Here is a 17,522-nt window from a genome sequence, read left to right as displayed (position 1 = left end):
AGTAGGCATATGAGAAAAGAGGTGAAGAACAGAAATTCAAGAGTGTTATGGAGCAGGAGCAGGTTTGAGAGAGGGAGAGAAGATACAGCTTCTCCCTTGCTTAATAACGAAACAAGGCTGGGCACTGCACCTCACACCCATAATTCCACCTACTCAGGAAGCCAAGGCGGGAGGATCACTTGAGGCCAGGAGTTCGAGACCAGCGTGGACAACATAGAGAGACCCCATCTGTACAAAAAATTTATAGGATTAGCCAGGCGTGGTGTCGCATGTGTATATTCCCAGCTGCTTGGAAGGCTGAGGCAGTAGGAACCCTTGAGCCCAGAGTTTAAGGCTGCAGTGAGCCATGATCACACCACTGCACTCCAGACTGAGTGACAGAGCAAGACCCCGTCTTTAAGAAAAAGAAAAAAGAACCAAGAAATATCAGAGTGATAAGTGGTATTAAGAAATAAAACAGGCCGGGCGCGGTGGCTCACGCCTATAATCCTAGCACTCTGGGAGGCCGAGGTGGGCGGATCGTTTGAGTTCAGGAGTTCAAGACCACCCTGAGCAAGAGCGAGACCCCATCTCTACTAAAAATAGAAAGAAATTATCTGGCCAACTAAAATATATATAGAAAAAATTAGCCAGGCATGGTGGCACATGCCTGTAGTCCCAGCTACTCGGGAGGCTGAAGCAGTAGGATCGCTTAAGCCCAGGAGTTTGAGGTTGCTGTGAGCTAGGCTGATGCCATGGCACTCTAGCCCGGGCAACAAAGCGAGACTGTGTCTCCAAAAAAAAAAATAAATAAAACAGGCTGATGTGCTAGAGAGATTTGGGGAGTTGGGGCCTCCTGTGGGATCAGTGGAGGGAACCTGTCTGAGAAGGTGACAGTGGAGCTGAGACCTGAACAGGGCTAAGGAGCCAGCTGTGCACAGAATTAAAAATGAGGACCTTGGAGAAATTAGAAGATGTTAGGATTTAAATGTACATCAAACCTTGGGGCAAGAGAGCATAACTTTCTAAGCTTAGAATTTAATAGTAATAATCACAAAGGAAAACCTTGTCAGATTGGCCAAGGTAAAACTTATGGACTTTTGAATTTCACAAAAAATAATTTAATACTAAGTAGCAAACAATTTTGAAAAACCTGTTTTAGCATTAAAATATGCAGAGGATTAAGATCGCTACCTTATAAAAACCTCGCATAGATTAATAAGAAAAATAGAAGACTTGGGAGCTAAATGGCAAAAAAGCATGACAAGGCAGTTCTCAGAAGAGAATGTTTCATTCATAAACATCACTAGAAATCAGAGAAATCCAACTAAATGAGAAATCGTTTTTTAAAATTTACTTAATTAGCTGAGACTTCTTTTCTTTTGCTAAGATCCCATACTAGGGAGCGTGCAATGCAATTGATATTCTCATAAATTGCTAATGACCTTATAAATTAGTGAAAATGCTTCTGTAATCAGTTTGGTGATATGTACCAAAGTCCACATAACATATCTCTTTCTTGTCTAGTACCTCTGGGAATTTATTTTAAATAAAAAACAAAATGTTGGGGAAAAATAAACATTTATACCAAAGCATACCTACATTCTTTTTGTAGATATTTGGTAGCAACCAAATATCTGCCAGTAGGGAAATGTTTGAGTAAATCAGAACATACCCACTCAATGGCATGTTATACACTCATGAAAAAGAATGCTTGTAACAGCCGCAGCAACAAAAGGAAATGCTTTTGATACGATGGGAATTGACAGCCAGCAGCATGTAAAATTGTCGATATATTTTTTGTAATTGCTTTTTATATGTGCATGGAAATATGGTTAAGAATATACACTTAACGTTAACAATGGTATGTCAGAGTTGTGGCATAAGAATTTTAACTGATCTATCTTGGAAAAAAATTAACTTTTCTCTGAAATCTTACCTAAAAACTAACTTAAAACCTAAATTACGACAATAAAGAAATTCACTCACTATTCATCTTTCCACAAAAGAGCTTTGAGGGTACAATCGTGTGGGAGAGCCAGGACCTCCATGGCCTTGTGTCTAGAAATCTTCACAAAGTGGCAGTGAATGATGGAGGGGGAGTGTTCAGAGTCATTACAGTAAGTCATTCTTTTTTTTTTTATGTTGTTTAGTAACATGAGCTTGTTTTTAGTGCATAAAAGTGTTATAAAATTTATTTTTATACTACTCTAGACAGTATGGAATAATAATTTTTGTGTGTTTTAGAACATACGTGGTGGAAATGTTGTTGAGTTACCACAGTAAGACAAAAATACTCAAATGTTCTATATGATTCTGTAAGTTCAGTGTTACTGCATGTACAGTTTTGCCTTAGGATTGGTACATGTGGTATTTTATTTCTGAATAATGTTTAAGTTAACATTTAGAATGCTTGCTCAGTAGTATTTAGAATATTCAGTATCTCACCTTGGTAGTAAAATGTCAATTAAAACACTATAGATAACAATATCAGAAAATAAGATTGAGTACCTACTTTCATTTATATTGCTGAAGCAACTCTGGGATTTCTGACTCGTATTTCTCATGTATTCAGATTTGCTTCAAATTTAATATAGCTTGACGGGTAAGTTTCTCAAGGTAAAAAAATATAGGAAGACTTACAATGATGAACGTTAGCAAACAAGGGTTGTGTGGTGGTGTCTTAGACAATCTTTTATTTTCCTTGATGCTCTGGTCTAATGATTAGGAATGCACTGGCATTTAAATTTACAAGCTTCGTGATTTTGTTAAATATTCTTATTCATGTGAATTAATTTCTGAGTTTGAAAAGAATATCAGGTGATATGTTATTGCTCATTCCCTCAAAAACCATTTACTGTACAGTGATCGTAAGGCAGACACGGTAGCAGCCAAAATAGGCCCATCACTGGCCCACAGTGGAACTTACGGTCCAGGGAGGAAGAAAGAAAGACATTAAACAGACCCACAAATTCATATGTAATTACACAGTTAGACCTGTAGGCCATGTTTAGGGTCTAGGATTTTATCTTTTATTATGAATATTTTTTTGTTTAGGATACAAAGTTTCATGGAATGTAATTGTAATTTTCTTTCCTTAGTTTTAAGACAAATGCATTTAATATCTTGCCTCCTTTTCTATTTATGAAAACTTAAAAATATCCAGAACATGCCAGAATTCTATAGTATTTGAGTTGGTTACACTAACAGATATAAGTTTCTTTCTGAGTTGAGGACTAGGCTCAAATGTAAAGGTGTAAATGATCTACTTTGGGGGTAAAAAATTAGTTATAGAGAGCTAAAGACAGCTTAAACATTCAGCTAACCTTAAAGAAGTCAGGTAACTCAGTAGCCTGCTCTAAGAAAGCCCATGTGCAGATGAAGGTTTTCATCATAAATGTATAGAGCTGAGAGTTTTCATTAAGTTTTACTTCCTTGCCAGTAAGTGATGATATCAGAAAAATTTTAAAGCTCTATTAAAAACCAAGTTGTGACCTTTTAGAGAGAAGTTGATAAACAGAAAACACTATTGAGTTCTAAACAAGCCAAAATAATATAGAAATATACAATAAAAATATATAGTATACAATTTTTATGGAACTACGAAGTTGGAATCCAAAGCATTCACCTTTAGTAATTTTCTCAACATTTGGCTATAAACATTTTAGATTATATCGGCTGGGCTCGGTGGCTCACACCTATAATCCTAGCACTTTGGGAGGCCAATGTGGGAAGATTGCTTGAGGCCAGGAGTTCAAGCCAGCCTGAGCAAGAACAACACTCCATCTCTACAAAAAATAGAAAAATTAGCCGGGCGTGGTGGCATGTGCCTGTAGTCCCAGCTATTTGGGAGGCTGAGGCAGGAGGATCACTTGAGCCCAGGAGTTTGAGGTTGCAGTGAGCTATGATGATGCCACTGCACTCTAGCCCAAGCGACAGAGCAAGAGCCTGTCTCAAAAAAAAAAAAAAAAAAATTAATGACAAGCTACCACAGTAACCTCAGAACACTCTGCTGGCCTTAAAACATTGTTTTGTACAGTACAACTCTGCTGAAAAGATCTGTTTAAAAAAAGAATGTCAAAGAGTAGCCCTCTTGATTAGATGGGTACGTAGAAGAAATGCCATAAACCTGCTGAACTGCAGTTCTGACAGTCTGATCCAGCCCACAGCAGCTAGAGAATGACTCTAGTGCCATAGCAGTATACAATGTACGGAAGTAAAATAGCTCAGTAAAAGGGCATTGAATAACTTGTGAGATGAAAAAAGGTAGCTAATAATAAAGGATCCTCTCATCCTAAAAGGTAGAAAGGACTGCTGTTGGCTTTTGGCATCATAGACTCTAGGCACCTTCAACAGTGTCGGTAATCAATAGGGCTCTATCGGAACTATCTAGGTCAGACTGTTGACTTAGAGGAGCTTTTCTCTGCATGGTCACTTACTTTTAAAATACACCAAAATGTATTTGAACTCATGAGAATTTTCAGTCTCCAAAAAATCAAAGGTAGTAATATTTTTTTTGAAACGTGATAGGGTCAGGATTTAAAATAAATTGGTTTTTGTACTATTATGGTAACAAGTGCAAGAACATGATTCTGTGTAAGTTGGAATTCTGAACACTGGCCTGTTGAGCATGCCTTTTCTTTAATATTGTAATCAAATAAGAAAAAGTAGAATACTGTGTGTCATATAGTAACTCATATTGGGATATGATAAGTCTCAAATGCACCAGCACCTTAGATGGCTTTGTCTGCTGCAAGTTCGGTCATATTACGACTTGTCAAATCAATTTTAAAATATACATTTATGTTTAGTGATAAAACATTGAGCACACTTTTGTTATTCCTTTCAGACTGAAAAGGGTACCTTGCCTCATGAATTCATGGAAGGTGTGGAGGGAGTCGCAGGTGGCTTTATATACACTATTCAGGGTAAGTTGGCCAGTTGAAAAGCACGCTGGATCTCATGTACTTAATCTTACTTTATACTTTGACATAAAAGGTGATTTGGTTTTTGGTTTTGGCCATTTAAAAAAATAGCTTTATTGAGATAAAAATTCCCCCCTTTAAAGTGTTGTGTCCAATTCAGTGGTTTTTAATGTATTCATAGAGTTCTGCAACCATGTCCACTAATCCCAGAACATTCACGTCACTCCAGAAAGAAGCCCCATTAGCAGTCACTCCCCGTTCTTCCCTCCCCCATCCCCTAACAACTGCTAATATTTCTTTGTGGATTTGCCTATTTTGAACATTTCATATAAATGAAATTGTACAATATGTGGTCTTTGTGTCTAGCTTATTTTGTTGAGCATACTGTTTTCAAGGTTCATCCATGGTGTGTGTGTGTGTGTGTGTGTGTGTGTGTGTGTGTGTGTGTGTGTATCAGTACTTTTTATGGCCATATAATATTCCACTGCATAGATATTACCCCATTTGATTTATCCATTCATTAATTGGTGGACATTTAGATTGCTTCTACTTTTTGGTAATGATAATTCTGCAGTTAATATTTATGTACAAAAAAAATATTCATGTAAAGTTTTGTGTGGTCATATATTTTCATTCCTCTATGGTCTGTCTGTAAGTCACCTGCATCAGAGTCAGAGAAGTGGCCATGAAAAATACAGACCTGCTGGGCCCCACCGCAGACCTAGTAAATCTCTGGGCCCAGGACTCCGTATTTCTAAGCGTTCCTTAGAACCGCTCATGGAGTTCCACCCCTCCTTTGATAGATGACAATGCTACAGTCCAGAGACAAGTGTAACTTGTCAGTATCTCACAGATAGTGGCAGAGGCAGAAGTCAAATGTCAGTCTTCAGACCCCCACCTCCATCCTTCCCGTTTCCAGCGACAAAGAGTGGAGTGCTAAGTTACCTTTGATTTCCTTCCCCACCCTCAGCAGCTCACTTTCTTTTTATTCTTCAGAGATTTTCTTTGATCGAGACATTTGAGAAAATCCTGACTTCCCCTGCCCTGGTAACAGAATTACTGCCTTAAATTAATAGGATCTGGGGACAGTCCCTGCACACATGTGACAAGTGACTCATTAACTTGTGAGAAGGCAAATAAAATGTCTTTTAAGCATTAATAATCAATAACCATTTTTATTATGAAATATAAATATACCAAAAATAGTACTGAAAGAAACACCCAGGTACCCATTGCTCAGAATTTAGATGTTTGTTTTGTCATATTTTCTTCCAATTTTTTTAAGAAATAAAAATGATGGGCACAGTTGAACCCCGTCCCCTAACCACCTGTAGATCTCCCTAGTCCCATTCCTCCACCTTCCCCTCAGAAGGGATACCATTGTCCTAAAATGTACGTGTGCCCCACCCATTCTTATTTTTCTACTTTCTACTACATATTTACCTATCTTTAAATAACATAGTTTTGGGTATTTTACAATTGATATCATAGAATCATTAATATATATATCACTTGCCAGTTTTCACTCAACATTATTTTTCAGTGCCATTCCTGTTAATATCAGGTTAACTTTTTTAACTACTGTAGTCCATTATGTGCATATTTGGTTTTTTTTCCTATCAGTGGGCATTTAGCTTGGTTCCATTTTTTTCCCCACAGTTACAAACAATGCTGTAATGGATATCCTTGTGACCATTTAAAAATAACGTCTGTAGGGCATATCTACAAGTGGACTCAACCATAAGGTGTACATATCTTCAGCCTAAGTAGATATTGCCAAATTGCAGTCTCCAACCCCCAGGCTGCAGACAGGTTCCTCGGGGACCCGGCTGAGGAGCTCTGCTGTTGTGGCCCCCACCCCGTCCATGGAAAAATTGTGTTCCATGAAACTCAGGAGATGGGGGGAAAGGCCTTGTAGCAGGAGGTGAGCAGCGGGGAGCAAAGCTTCATCTGTATTTACAGCCGCTCCCCATCGGTGGCATCACTGCCGAGCTCCATGCCAAACCCTCCCATGCATCCCCCCTATACCCCCACCCTCCAGTCGTCCGTGAAAAAATTGTCTTCCATGAAACCAGTCCCTAGTGCCAAAAAGGTTTGGGGACCACTGCCTGGCAATGTATGAGAGTTCCCGTTTTCCTACCTAAAGTTCCAAACAACTGTATTTGTTAGGTTGCCTTGGGAAAGGAATTTTAGCATACATCGTATTACAGGTTCTGGGTGTTAAGTTTGCAATAGCATTTTTCTCCAGTTCTCAACTTTTCCTTTTTAGAAGGTGATGCTCTTTTACGCAACCTTCATTCTCGCCCCCGAAGACTTATTGATCATAAAAGTAATCTCCGTGAGGAAGATGCCTTACTGAAGGAGGAAGGCGGCACCTATGATGATATTGTCTTTGTGGATGTTGTCGACACTTATCGAAATGTTCCTGCAAAATTATTGAACTTCTATAGATGGTAGGTTGTAAAAATGTTGGTTAGCTAGAACTTGTTTTATTTTCATTCTTTTTTTTTTTTTTTTTTTTTTTTGAGATAGAGTCTCGCTATGTTGCCCAGGCTGGTCTCTAACTCAAAAGATCCTCCCACGTCAGCTGCCCGAGTAACTGGGACTGTACCTGGCTTATTGTTCTGTTGATGTAGAAACAATTTATCAGCTTCAAACCTCTGAGATTTCAATAAACAAAAACAAACAAAACTGCTGAACACCCAGGGTGTGACCCATTGTATCTGGGCTCCTTGTGAAGACTGAGCTTCTAAACTGCTGCCACTTACTTTGATTAGCTGATCCATAATGTAATGATATTGACCTATCAAAAATTGATTTACTTTGAGTCATTCCTACTTACCTTGGTTGTCTCTAGTCAGCATTAGAGGAAAATCGTTGAGTTCAGAAATGGTCCGTTTTCAGTAGTATTTATACCCATCTGCCCATATTCCCCAGTTACAGTCATTTGCTTCCAGATTACTGATCTGAATTCTGTTCAACTGAATATCCACTTTATATTTCCATTCTCTACTCCATCCATTTAAAAACTGCTTGCCCTGATTCTAAAACTCCTGTATCAATGACTTACTGAAATCCCATAACTCTTAGTCTATCATATTTATAACTTCCTAAGACCCTCCAGTATTTCTTGGATCTTAGTAGTAATTTCTACTGTTATAACAACAGCTACAATATTATATAATACATGTTATTTTACATATAATTATATTAACATATACATAGTTGCTAATAGTATTAGTTACCCTGGGATCCCATAATTTGCTGTTGAGTTCACTGATACTGTCTACCTTGACTGCAGAACTAAAACCTTCGAACTCTATCTCTGTCTAGACTAAACCTATAAAGGGTATTCACATCTTTGTCTTTTCTTTTTGGAAACCTTATCCTGTTTCTTCGTGAGGCCCAAGGTCCGTCTTTTTCTTTCCTTCACTGCTGCCCTGGGGAGAGTGGGAAGTTCCGAAGTACAGTACTTTGCGGACATGGCTCCCTGGTCCTGAGAGTTAGATGGTCCAGTTAGCCTGTGGACGGTAACCTTTCCTAGCTGGGGCACATTAATATAATTTTGGAGTCATCCTGTGGGTAGATGTAAATGAGGGTTGGAAATCTGGACGCGTCTAGAATACCTACCAGGATTAAGTTTAGACAGCTGTAGTAAGAAAAAGAAACTTCTTTTAGCTCACGGCCACTAAAGGGAATTTGAGCTGTAGGTGAGGCCAAGGCGAGGGGGTGAGTGGTATGATTGGGGATCCAGGAAGTGGAAAATCAGGACTGTGGGTTATTCTAGGACTTTCTAGAGAGACTTCCCAGGTGTGGAAGTTCCATCTGGTGCAGTACTGCCTACAGTTTCGTCTCTTCTACTCCTTACCCACCTCAGATTTTGGCCCCTCCCCTCTGTCTCTGCTTCCACTGTTTCGGGCCATCGCCTTCTCTGCCTGGATTGCTCCAGCAGCCTTCCAACAGGGGTGTGCGCCAAGACCCTTACCCCTAGCCGGCCCCCCATCTCCCTCCACACCGTCGGTGAAAGTGTAATTATTCCTCCTTCTTTATTCAGTTGAGTTGTCAGTGACCTAAATGTCTCTTATCATGAAAGTTTATTTCTAATTAGCAAATAAGTATCATATATATATTATGCTGTTAATTAGAAATAAACACAGGGTTTAGAAACATAGGGTTATGCTAGTTGCTGTGGACCCATTGTTATTAAATGTACCGTTCTTTGACCTAATGAAACTTCTTCTGGATTTCTTTTATTGAGATTTCTGTCATATTACAAGACTCTGCATTTTTAAACAGAGATGGACAGGATTGTCAATGTGAAATGGAGTGAATTTTGTCTTTAGTTGCCATTATATATTTTTTTATGTCTAGATAAATGAGGTCACCCTCCCGTGCCTTCCAGGAGGTCATTTATAATGGTTTAATTGTTGGAAATTGTTTCCAAGGAAAAATATGTTTCAATGATGTAGCTCAGGTTTTTTAAAACCATAAATTATCTTGAGCAGAGTATATAAATAGTAGCATAGAATGCATCTTGTACCATAGTCTTTTCTGTGAGAGGCCCAGGGGAGAGGCCCTGATCCGTTATCCTGGGCCTTCGTGATTAAGAACACAGGGGACAAAGTTCAAATGTGTAATAGATTTGGCAGCCTGACATGACCGATGCCTAAGAGGCATTTGTTGGAACATACATTCCACTTAAGCCAGATTTTTTTTCATTGTGTTCTTTTTCCTTTACCTTTTAAAATCAGCTTGGTACATCTCTGTGTTATGCTACTTAGTAAATACCAACTGAGGGCTGTAGTTGATAGCAACAAAGCTCTGTTAGAGCAAATGTTAGAGCATTTGAGGAATGAGACACATGGGTAGTACAGGTACAATTTTGAATTAAAATGTTAGCAATGCCGCCGCACTGTTTTCTTTGCATGGTCATACTGACTTTCATAACCCTTTTTTGCCAACAGGACTGTGGAAACAACCAGCTTTGATTTGTTGCTAAAGACAGATGACGACTGTTACATAGACATAGAAGCTGTATTTAATAGAATTGGCCAGAAGAATCTGGATGGGCCTAATTTTTGGTGGGGAAAGTAAGTTAACCATTGTTAGCCCGTTGGCATTCTTGTACCTGACCAAAAGTAATTAATTTAGAATGAAATATGCAAGTCATTTTTTTCACATGGAAAATATAGTTGAGATAGGAAATTTCGTATTAGGCTCCTGGGTTAATATGTTTTATTACTCGACAATCAGAGGAAAATATTTTTAAACGAAAAGCCTGAGGCTAATTTAAGAAGGGAAAATCATGTAACTTTTATTCTCATGCCTTAGAAATAAGTGGTCCTCACAGAAGCTGCTGTACCTTTTATATTAGAATACATTGATGACGCATCTCCGAAACTGTTTTCTGTGCTTCATCAGGAATACAATGGGGATTAGTGGTTTGGGTTTTTGGTGTTTTGGTTTTGTTAGTATGTACTAAAATACAGGGTAATCTTCTAGTACTTTCCTTTCAGAAACTCTACAAATGCAACTTTGAGAAAATCTAATATTATACCACTCTTCTATATAAACCACCACCGGATAAATGATAATATTCCTTTCCTTAGATTAAAAAATATTTTCTCATCTTCTGTCCTCGCTTTTAGAAGCTTATTCCTTTGTAGTGATAATAAAGGATTCTAGTGCCAGGGTTTGTGTCAGACCAACCCAGGAAGCCACGTTGTTTTTAATCTCAGTTTCAGACTGAACTGGGCAGTTGACCGCACCGGGAAGTGGCAGGAGTTGGAGTACCCCAGTCCTGCCTACCCTGCCTTCGCGTGTGGCTCAGGGTACGTGATCTCCAGGGATATCGTCGGCTGGCTGGCAAGCAACTCGGGAAGATTAAAGACCTATCAGGTACTTAAGGATTTCTAACCTCGGTGTAAACCCCTCAAACCAAGTTTTCTTCAGCCCAGTATTCCGTCACTGAGAGCAGAGCCCACTTACTGGGGAAAAGCGTGTTCCTTCTGTGTAGGAGTCGCCTCTCAGAGGCTAAGAACACGCTCCTAGCCCTCAAGTCTTGGCTTTAAATTTTATTCCTATGTCTTTTTTGAGCCTACTTATATTTTCTGCCTGTATTTACAAGTATAATCCCTGGAGGAATATAAAGATTGTTATTCATTCATAAGGAGGAAGAGCAAAAGTACGTCCTAAAGACTGTAAAGTACATGAGAAGGGCCGGGCGTGGTGGCTCACGCCTGTAATCCTAGCCCTCTGGGAGGCTGAGGCGGGAGGATCGTTTGAGCTCAGGAGTTCAAGACCAGCCTGAGCAAGAGCAAGACCCCGTCTCTACTAAAAATAGAAAGAAATGATCTGGACAGCTAAAATTATATATATAGAAAAAAATTAGCTGGGCATGGTGGTGCATGGCTGTAGTCCCAGCTACTCGGGAGGCTGAGGCAGGAGGATCACTTGAGCCCAGGAGTTTGAGGTTGCTGTGAGCTACGCTAACACCACGGCACTCACTCTAGCCCGGGCAACAGAGCGAGACTCTGTCTCAAAAAATAATAAAGTACATGAGAAGAAGGGGCTGTCTACTCACTGTATCATCTTCTCATCACCTGTGGTGTGGATGCTTCGTGTTAATGGCCACTGGCTTTTACTTTGTGTGTCAGCGTTAATCCATGTTTGGCATTTCATATTAAAGTAGTAACAAAGAAGTAGATCATTTATTACGGAAGTGGGTGTGACATTGTCTTTACAAATGAAACAAGCTTTTAAACGTCTGCATTTAAACTTCATGGGCCACGTACAGGGTGAAGATGTCAGCATGGGCATTTGGATGGCAGCCATAGGACCTAAACGATACCAGGTACGCAGCTCTCTGGGGGCTGGCCTCGGGGTTCTTAAGAATTGAGAAAGTGAGATTTCTATGTACAGTTAAGTTCCCTTATCTGAAATGCTTGGGACCAGAAGTGTTTCAGATTTGGAAATAATCGCATTAAATTTACCAGTTCAGCATCCCGAATCTGAAAATCTGAAACGCTTCAGTGAGCATTTCTTTTGAATGTCATGTCAGTGCTCAAAAAGTTTTGGATTTTAGATGTTTGGAGTTGGGGCGCTCAAGCTGTGATGTGTATCAGACCCTGGGCAGAAAGAATGAAGACCAGAATTCTAGCATCAGAGCTGTGCCCTTGATTTAATTCACAATAATCCGCCTAGGTTATTTCTCATACAGTATTTTTCTCAGTTTAAACCAAAAGGAAATGAAAGTTCTCCCATCTACAAAGAAGAATTAGATTTTCATAGATTCGATCAGAAATTCTTTGCAGCTTTGAAACTTAATGACAGAATCCACCGACTTGAGTTTCCAGCAGTGTGGCAGCCTAAGGACCCTTCAGCCCCTCTGACTGGTAGAAATAAAACACTGGATAAAATACTGCAAGATGCCATTTAAAACACTCATTGCAAAACCAGAAGAAAAAAAAAAAGAGTCTGCAGAGACTAAAACGGAAAGTAGGAGCCCTGGGAAGAAAGTAAGCGCAAAGCTGGCTTTTGCCGCAGAGATTCTCTCGAATCCTAGATTCTTGCAACTTCCACTGTGGCCCTAGATGCTGCAGGGCACGGAAAGAGTCTGCAGCCGTCTGCTGATTAGGAACCTGCTGCGACCCCAGAGCAGCACACTCAGTTCAGGGTGAACAAGAAATAAACCCAGATCTAGTTGGTCAGCTGTGATAGTCCTATTCCTTTGCCGTAATTTGTACCCCATCTTTGGCTTAGTAAACTTTGAATATAATTATTTTACCTTCTGTACCCGATAATTCTGGCATCTGTGGTCTTTGCAGATCTGATGCCGCAGTTTGTTGTTTCTGCAGACTGCTGTACGTGGGGCTTGTGTCCTGATGTGTTGAGAGGCTTGTTTTATGGTGACCTCACGTCTTTGGAAACTGAGACCTATATTTAAAATGCATTTTTACCGAAGAGGGTTTCCATTTTTTTCTGCCCTGCCCCTGAGGGTGCTACCATCTATGAATACTTCAAATTTCTGGCTTGGGACTTTTGGGGCTGCATAGATTCTAACAACTCCAGACGCACGCACGTGCATGCTGTGGTTACAGATGTCAAGGGAGGGAGACTCCTTTCCATCCCACTCGGGGGCAAGACTGAGACAGAAAAGTCACTTTCTTTCTGTACAGGAAGTTTCGGAGGTTGTGGCCCTTCAGGGATTGTGGCTCTCTGTGGCAGTCTCTGATTGGTCTCCTGTCCTTGGGCGTGGACTTTGTTGTGATTATTTTTTTTAATGAAGTAGTTTATGTTTGTATGGGGCATGGACTTTAAAACCTGAGGATCAGCAGACGCCTTCAGGGCTCATGGTGACTCCAGCACTTTCTCCAACTCTTGTTTCTTCTTCACCACCCCAGTTCGAGTTCAGCCAGGCTTTATAAATATTTTTCATTTTATCCAGCATTTTTGTGTTCTTTAACTGAATGAGTTTCTTTGTAAATGTGTTCTGTTATATTGCTGAAAACAGAAGCCAATTCACATAGCTGAGAAATAGTCGTGATTGCGAACTGGGGTTCAGGAGTCTTGAACCCCATTGTTTTACCAGCACGGTGACCTTAAGCAAGTAACTCTCTTAATTTTAGTTTCTCATTTGTTAAGAGGAAAATAATTCCTACTTCACAGGATTATTGTGAGAATTGAGATATTTATGAGATACTTGGTACCGTCCCCAGACTATTATATAAGCATTCCATTTTACCGTAGCTGTTACTCATGCCGCTGTATGCCCACCTTTCCTCTGATAGCAAATACGCAACTCTGTTTGTGGCTTCCAAACTTTCTTATTATAGAATTCAATTTGCCAACTCAGAATCGTCCATACCCCACTGCGTTCTGTGTTCCACAGCCGCGGTCGTGGGGCCTGGTGCTTTCCCAGCTTAGGAGGTGCCACCCCCAAACCTCGCCCGTCTGTTCACACACAGAATTGTCCTTGAAATAATGTCAGCTTCGTTGGAAGAGCTGCCTTTGGGCTTGCTTTGTCTCTCACGGCAGCCTCTGTTTCCGCAGGACAGCCTGTGGCTGTGCGAGAAGACCTGCGCGCCAGGCATGCTGTCCTCCCCTCAGTACTCCCCGCGGGAACTGGCGGAGCTGTGGGAACTGAAGGAGCGGTGCGGCGACCCTTGTCAGTGTGACGCGAGATGACAGTGATCCGAAGTGGCAGTGTTCAAAATCAGGGTAGGCAAATGATAATCTGAGTGGAAGTCTGAAGAAAAAGCCTACAGTTGGGCAACGTGGTCTTTCCAGGAGCATTATGGGCTGGCACTTTCACCTGTAACCAGTGTGAGATTTCTTAACGTTTGCACAAATTTCCTTTTTAAAAGTTAACTGATACTGTAGCATAAGAAAAGTTTTTATTTATATATTGGAAGATGATTTGAAAAATACCAAATTGTTTTATAAAAGGAAAAATATTTCTAAACCCTGATGCATTGTTGCTAATTAGTAATTCATCATTACCTATCATTGTTGGTTAAAACTTGGCCTAGCTCAGAAATCTTGATTTGTAACCGAGAGTTTGAATTTCAAGCTGGATTGCAGGATAGCCCTGTAATTATCGGCTAAAAAGCAAGCACAGAAATGTGTGATCATGTGATCACTTATTTGAGCATTGGTTGCTTATACCAAAGTTTGGGGTTTCTGGAAATAATGTCAGATTTTTGTGGCTCTCTGAATGAAATGGGCAACTTGAACTTGAAAAAGAAACCAATATGATTCTCGGTTCTGGACCTTGGTTTTATGGAAGTTCACATTTATATAGTAGACTACTACTCAAGTTTTCTTTTGTCATTTAACATAAATCCTGACGATCACAGTTTAGTATTCAAAAAAAAAAGCTAAATTTTTGTGAACATGAATAAAAGCAAATACCTCTCAGGGTTTTAGTGCCATAGGGAAGGATATTTCTAAATTGCTGACACTTAGAAGGAAAGCAAAGTTAATTCTTTCAATCAGTGCATAATGTTTACCTAATAAAAGTAAATTTCAGTCAGAGCCTGTAGAAGATACGCTCAGTTTAGGTATAACTGTAGGGAAAAGCATGTGATTAATTTTTTAAGCACTCTAAAATAGTACAACTGAGAAGAGATAATAGCATTTATGTTATACATCACAGAGGATATGTCTCTCTAAGTTTAAGGGCCATTTCCCAAAATGACCAACCAAATCATTCTAGTAACCTTTTAAAATAGTCATATCAATAGAGAATTCCATTAAAACTAGTCTTATGACAGACATTAACTGTGTTCAGATTTTATTAGAGTAGCTAGTTGCTATTTAATATTTAAATCTTCACATTATGAAATGCAGTGATGAACTGTAAAAATAAATATGAAATGAGATCAGAAAAGCATTAGTAGGTTCAAGGCCTTTACTATTGCTATTATACATACAAGCCTAGAAAGGGGCTCTTCCCAACAAAAAATACATCCTTTGTTATCCTTAGGGCAAGTTGTAAAACTTCATTTTTTGACAGTGGCATTGTTCCAAGAAATCATTTATTTCCGGTGACCCCCAGACATGATAAGCAGTCTAGTCTCTAAACTTTATTAGCTGGTTGTTACCATCGCACTAATAGAGAGTCTCCATTTTCCACAGAATAAAACTGTAATGACTGTAGGTCATTTTCCAGTTCAATTTCTCTGCCCGGCATCTGAAATTAGAACAAAGGTGGGGAGAGGTGTGATTCAGACAGATCTGACCAAGCATGTTACACACTCTCCCCCAAGCAGCAGGTTACCCTTAAAGACACTATATATGCAGGCATATGTGGTCTCCCATTTAGAATCCAGCTGTTACACAGAGACAATTTAACGTCATCATGTGGAAAAGTGAGCTTGACTTTGTATTTTGCTGGGCAACTTACTTTGGGACTTTCATAGGACAACAGAAGGTCTGACACAGGAACTCGGAGCAGACGTGACAGCAGTCCCTTCACCTTTTGAACTGTCATGGAGTCTGGCAAAGAAAAGAAAAATCCATCAGTTCTCTCAAATGACAGTTATCTGTAAAACTAGCTCACCTGAATCGCGGTGGTAGCTGTATCTGACTTCACAGTATCAACTTATCCGAGTATGTAACTAGTCATTCGGGAACTGTGGGAAACGGAGCCAATGTTTGACCTAAGTGCCCTTTGACGGTGAATTTTCATACCATTTCAGTAGCGTACTTCTTCCTTAATTCAAATAATTCTTAGCACAGAAGCGTAAATGGGAGTGAAATCATTAAATTTTCTTTTTAAACCTGTGATTCCTCTCCTAGGAATTAATGAGAGAACACTGGAGTGGGGCTCAGGTGTCCTGAGGACGTCTCTCAACCTCTCTGGCCTTAGTTTCCCCCTGTGTAAAGGGAGGGTGGAGACTGAATGATCTGTAAGGTCCTTCCCAGCACTGCTGTTCTGTAACTACAACAGTGTAATCACGTTCAACACACACACAAGTGACCGCCAGGCGCAGGACTGTAACTTAGAGAAAATGCTTTGGTTGGTTCAGAAAACACTATGAACTTCTTTCCAAAGAGGGCTGTGGTAAATAGTGGATATTTTGATTATGAGGAAAAGAGTTTCTTTGAAGCTTTAGCTGGAGGTACAGCAATAGTGTAGTGTTCCTACAAATATCACAATGTATTCAAACAAATATTTTTCTATCAAAAATAATTTTTGTAAAAGCTGTGTGTTTTTATGCAACTTGTGATAATAAATGTTATCTTTATTTTAGAATAAAAACTGGCTGTTTCTTGTTTATGTATTAATAATATAGGTAAATATTTATAACTTTAATACAATTTGCTCTTTTTAATCTAGACCTTTGAAAAGACGTAGGTGTACCGGCTGTCAGTGTTTGGAGGGTGGTCAGAGAGGGGTCAACTCCTGCACCCCAGTGGGAAAGGACACATTCCTGGGGCATGCCAGAAACAAGTCTAAGAAATCTATTTGCACTGGGTCTATAGAAGAAAACGTGGCAAATTGTATGTACTAACTGTGGTAACATCCGATTGTCTTAACATTCAGAAAATAAGGAGGTAGTCGATTATCTGTCTGTTTCCCTCCCTATGACCAGTGTTAAAAATGTGACAGAAAAAAGGCTTGGAAGCGTAGCTATGTTCATATAAGTTGCATAGGTTTTATAATATATGTTACTCTACCCCTTGTATTTCTTTATTATACAATGTGCCAATTCCTTTAGACCTGCACTGTCCAACATGGCATTCACATGTGGCTACTATGACTGGGGAACTGAATTTTTAATTTTATGCTAATAAATTTAAAATTAATGAGCCACACGTGGCAGCTGTTACTGGCCAACACAGTAACTACCAGACCTCTTTCATTCTCCTTAATGGTGCACTATAGTGCATTGTATGGTCTTACCAGAGTTTATTCTCTCATTTATAGATTGTTTTCATCATTACCATTACAAGTGCTACAAGATAGAATGCTTGGTCGGAGCATATATTTTTTATAGCAATTACCACATGACTTTACAGAAAGGGGACACTGCTTTTTCATGCCAGCCAGTATTATTTTAATTTTTGCTAATCTGATGGGTAAAAAAATGGTATTATAGTATTTTACATTTA

General features: G+C 39.5%; 2 protein-coding genes across 4 annotated transcripts in view; one reads left to right on the top strand and one right to left on the bottom strand.

Moving 5' to 3' along the window:
- Positions 1 to 16,668, top strand: part of B3GALNT2 (beta-1,3-N-acetylgalactosaminyltransferase 2) — a 39,715-nt gene extending 23,047 nt beyond the window's left edge. The window contains exons 6-13 of the mRNA XM_045537245.1: positions 1,989 to 2,099; positions 4,829 to 4,907; positions 7,174 to 7,357; positions 9,869 to 9,994; positions 10,643 to 10,802; positions 11,701 to 11,757; positions 13,956 to 14,123; positions 15,827 to 16,668. Of these exons, the coding sequence (XP_045393201.1) occupies positions 1,989 to 2,099; positions 4,829 to 4,907; positions 7,174 to 7,357; positions 9,869 to 9,994; positions 10,643 to 10,802; positions 11,701 to 11,757; positions 13,956 to 14,090 (852 nt within the window). The 3' untranslated portion in view covers positions 14,091 to 14,123; positions 15,827 to 16,668. The remainder of the gene's footprint in view (positions 1 to 1,988; positions 2,100 to 4,828; positions 4,908 to 7,173; positions 7,358 to 9,868; positions 9,995 to 10,642; positions 10,803 to 11,700; positions 11,758 to 13,955; positions 14,124 to 15,826) is intronic.
- TBCE (tubulin folding cofactor E) overlaps positions 15,298 to 17,522 on the bottom strand; it is a 56,161-nt gene continuing 53,936 nt past the window's right edge. For 2 of the 3 annotated variants that reach the window (XM_045537242.1, XM_045537244.1), the window contains one exon: positions 15,298 to 15,902. In XM_045537242.1, coding sequence (XP_045393198.1) covers positions 15,655 to 15,902 — 248 coding nt within the window. In that variant the 3' untranslated portion in view covers positions 15,298 to 15,654. The remainder of the gene's footprint in view (positions 15,903 to 17,522) is intronic. The other variant, XM_045537243.1, reaches the window with a different exon arrangement.

Source organism: Lemur catta, chromosome 25, assembly GCF_020740605.2.
Source record: "Lemur catta isolate mLemCat1 chromosome 25, mLemCat1.pri, whole genome shotgun sequence".
NCBI lineage: Eukaryota > Metazoa > Chordata > Mammalia > Primates > Lemuridae > Lemur > Lemur catta.
The sequence above is the reverse complement of the archived record's forward strand: the minus strand, read 5'-3'. Positions and strand labels throughout refer to the sequence as shown.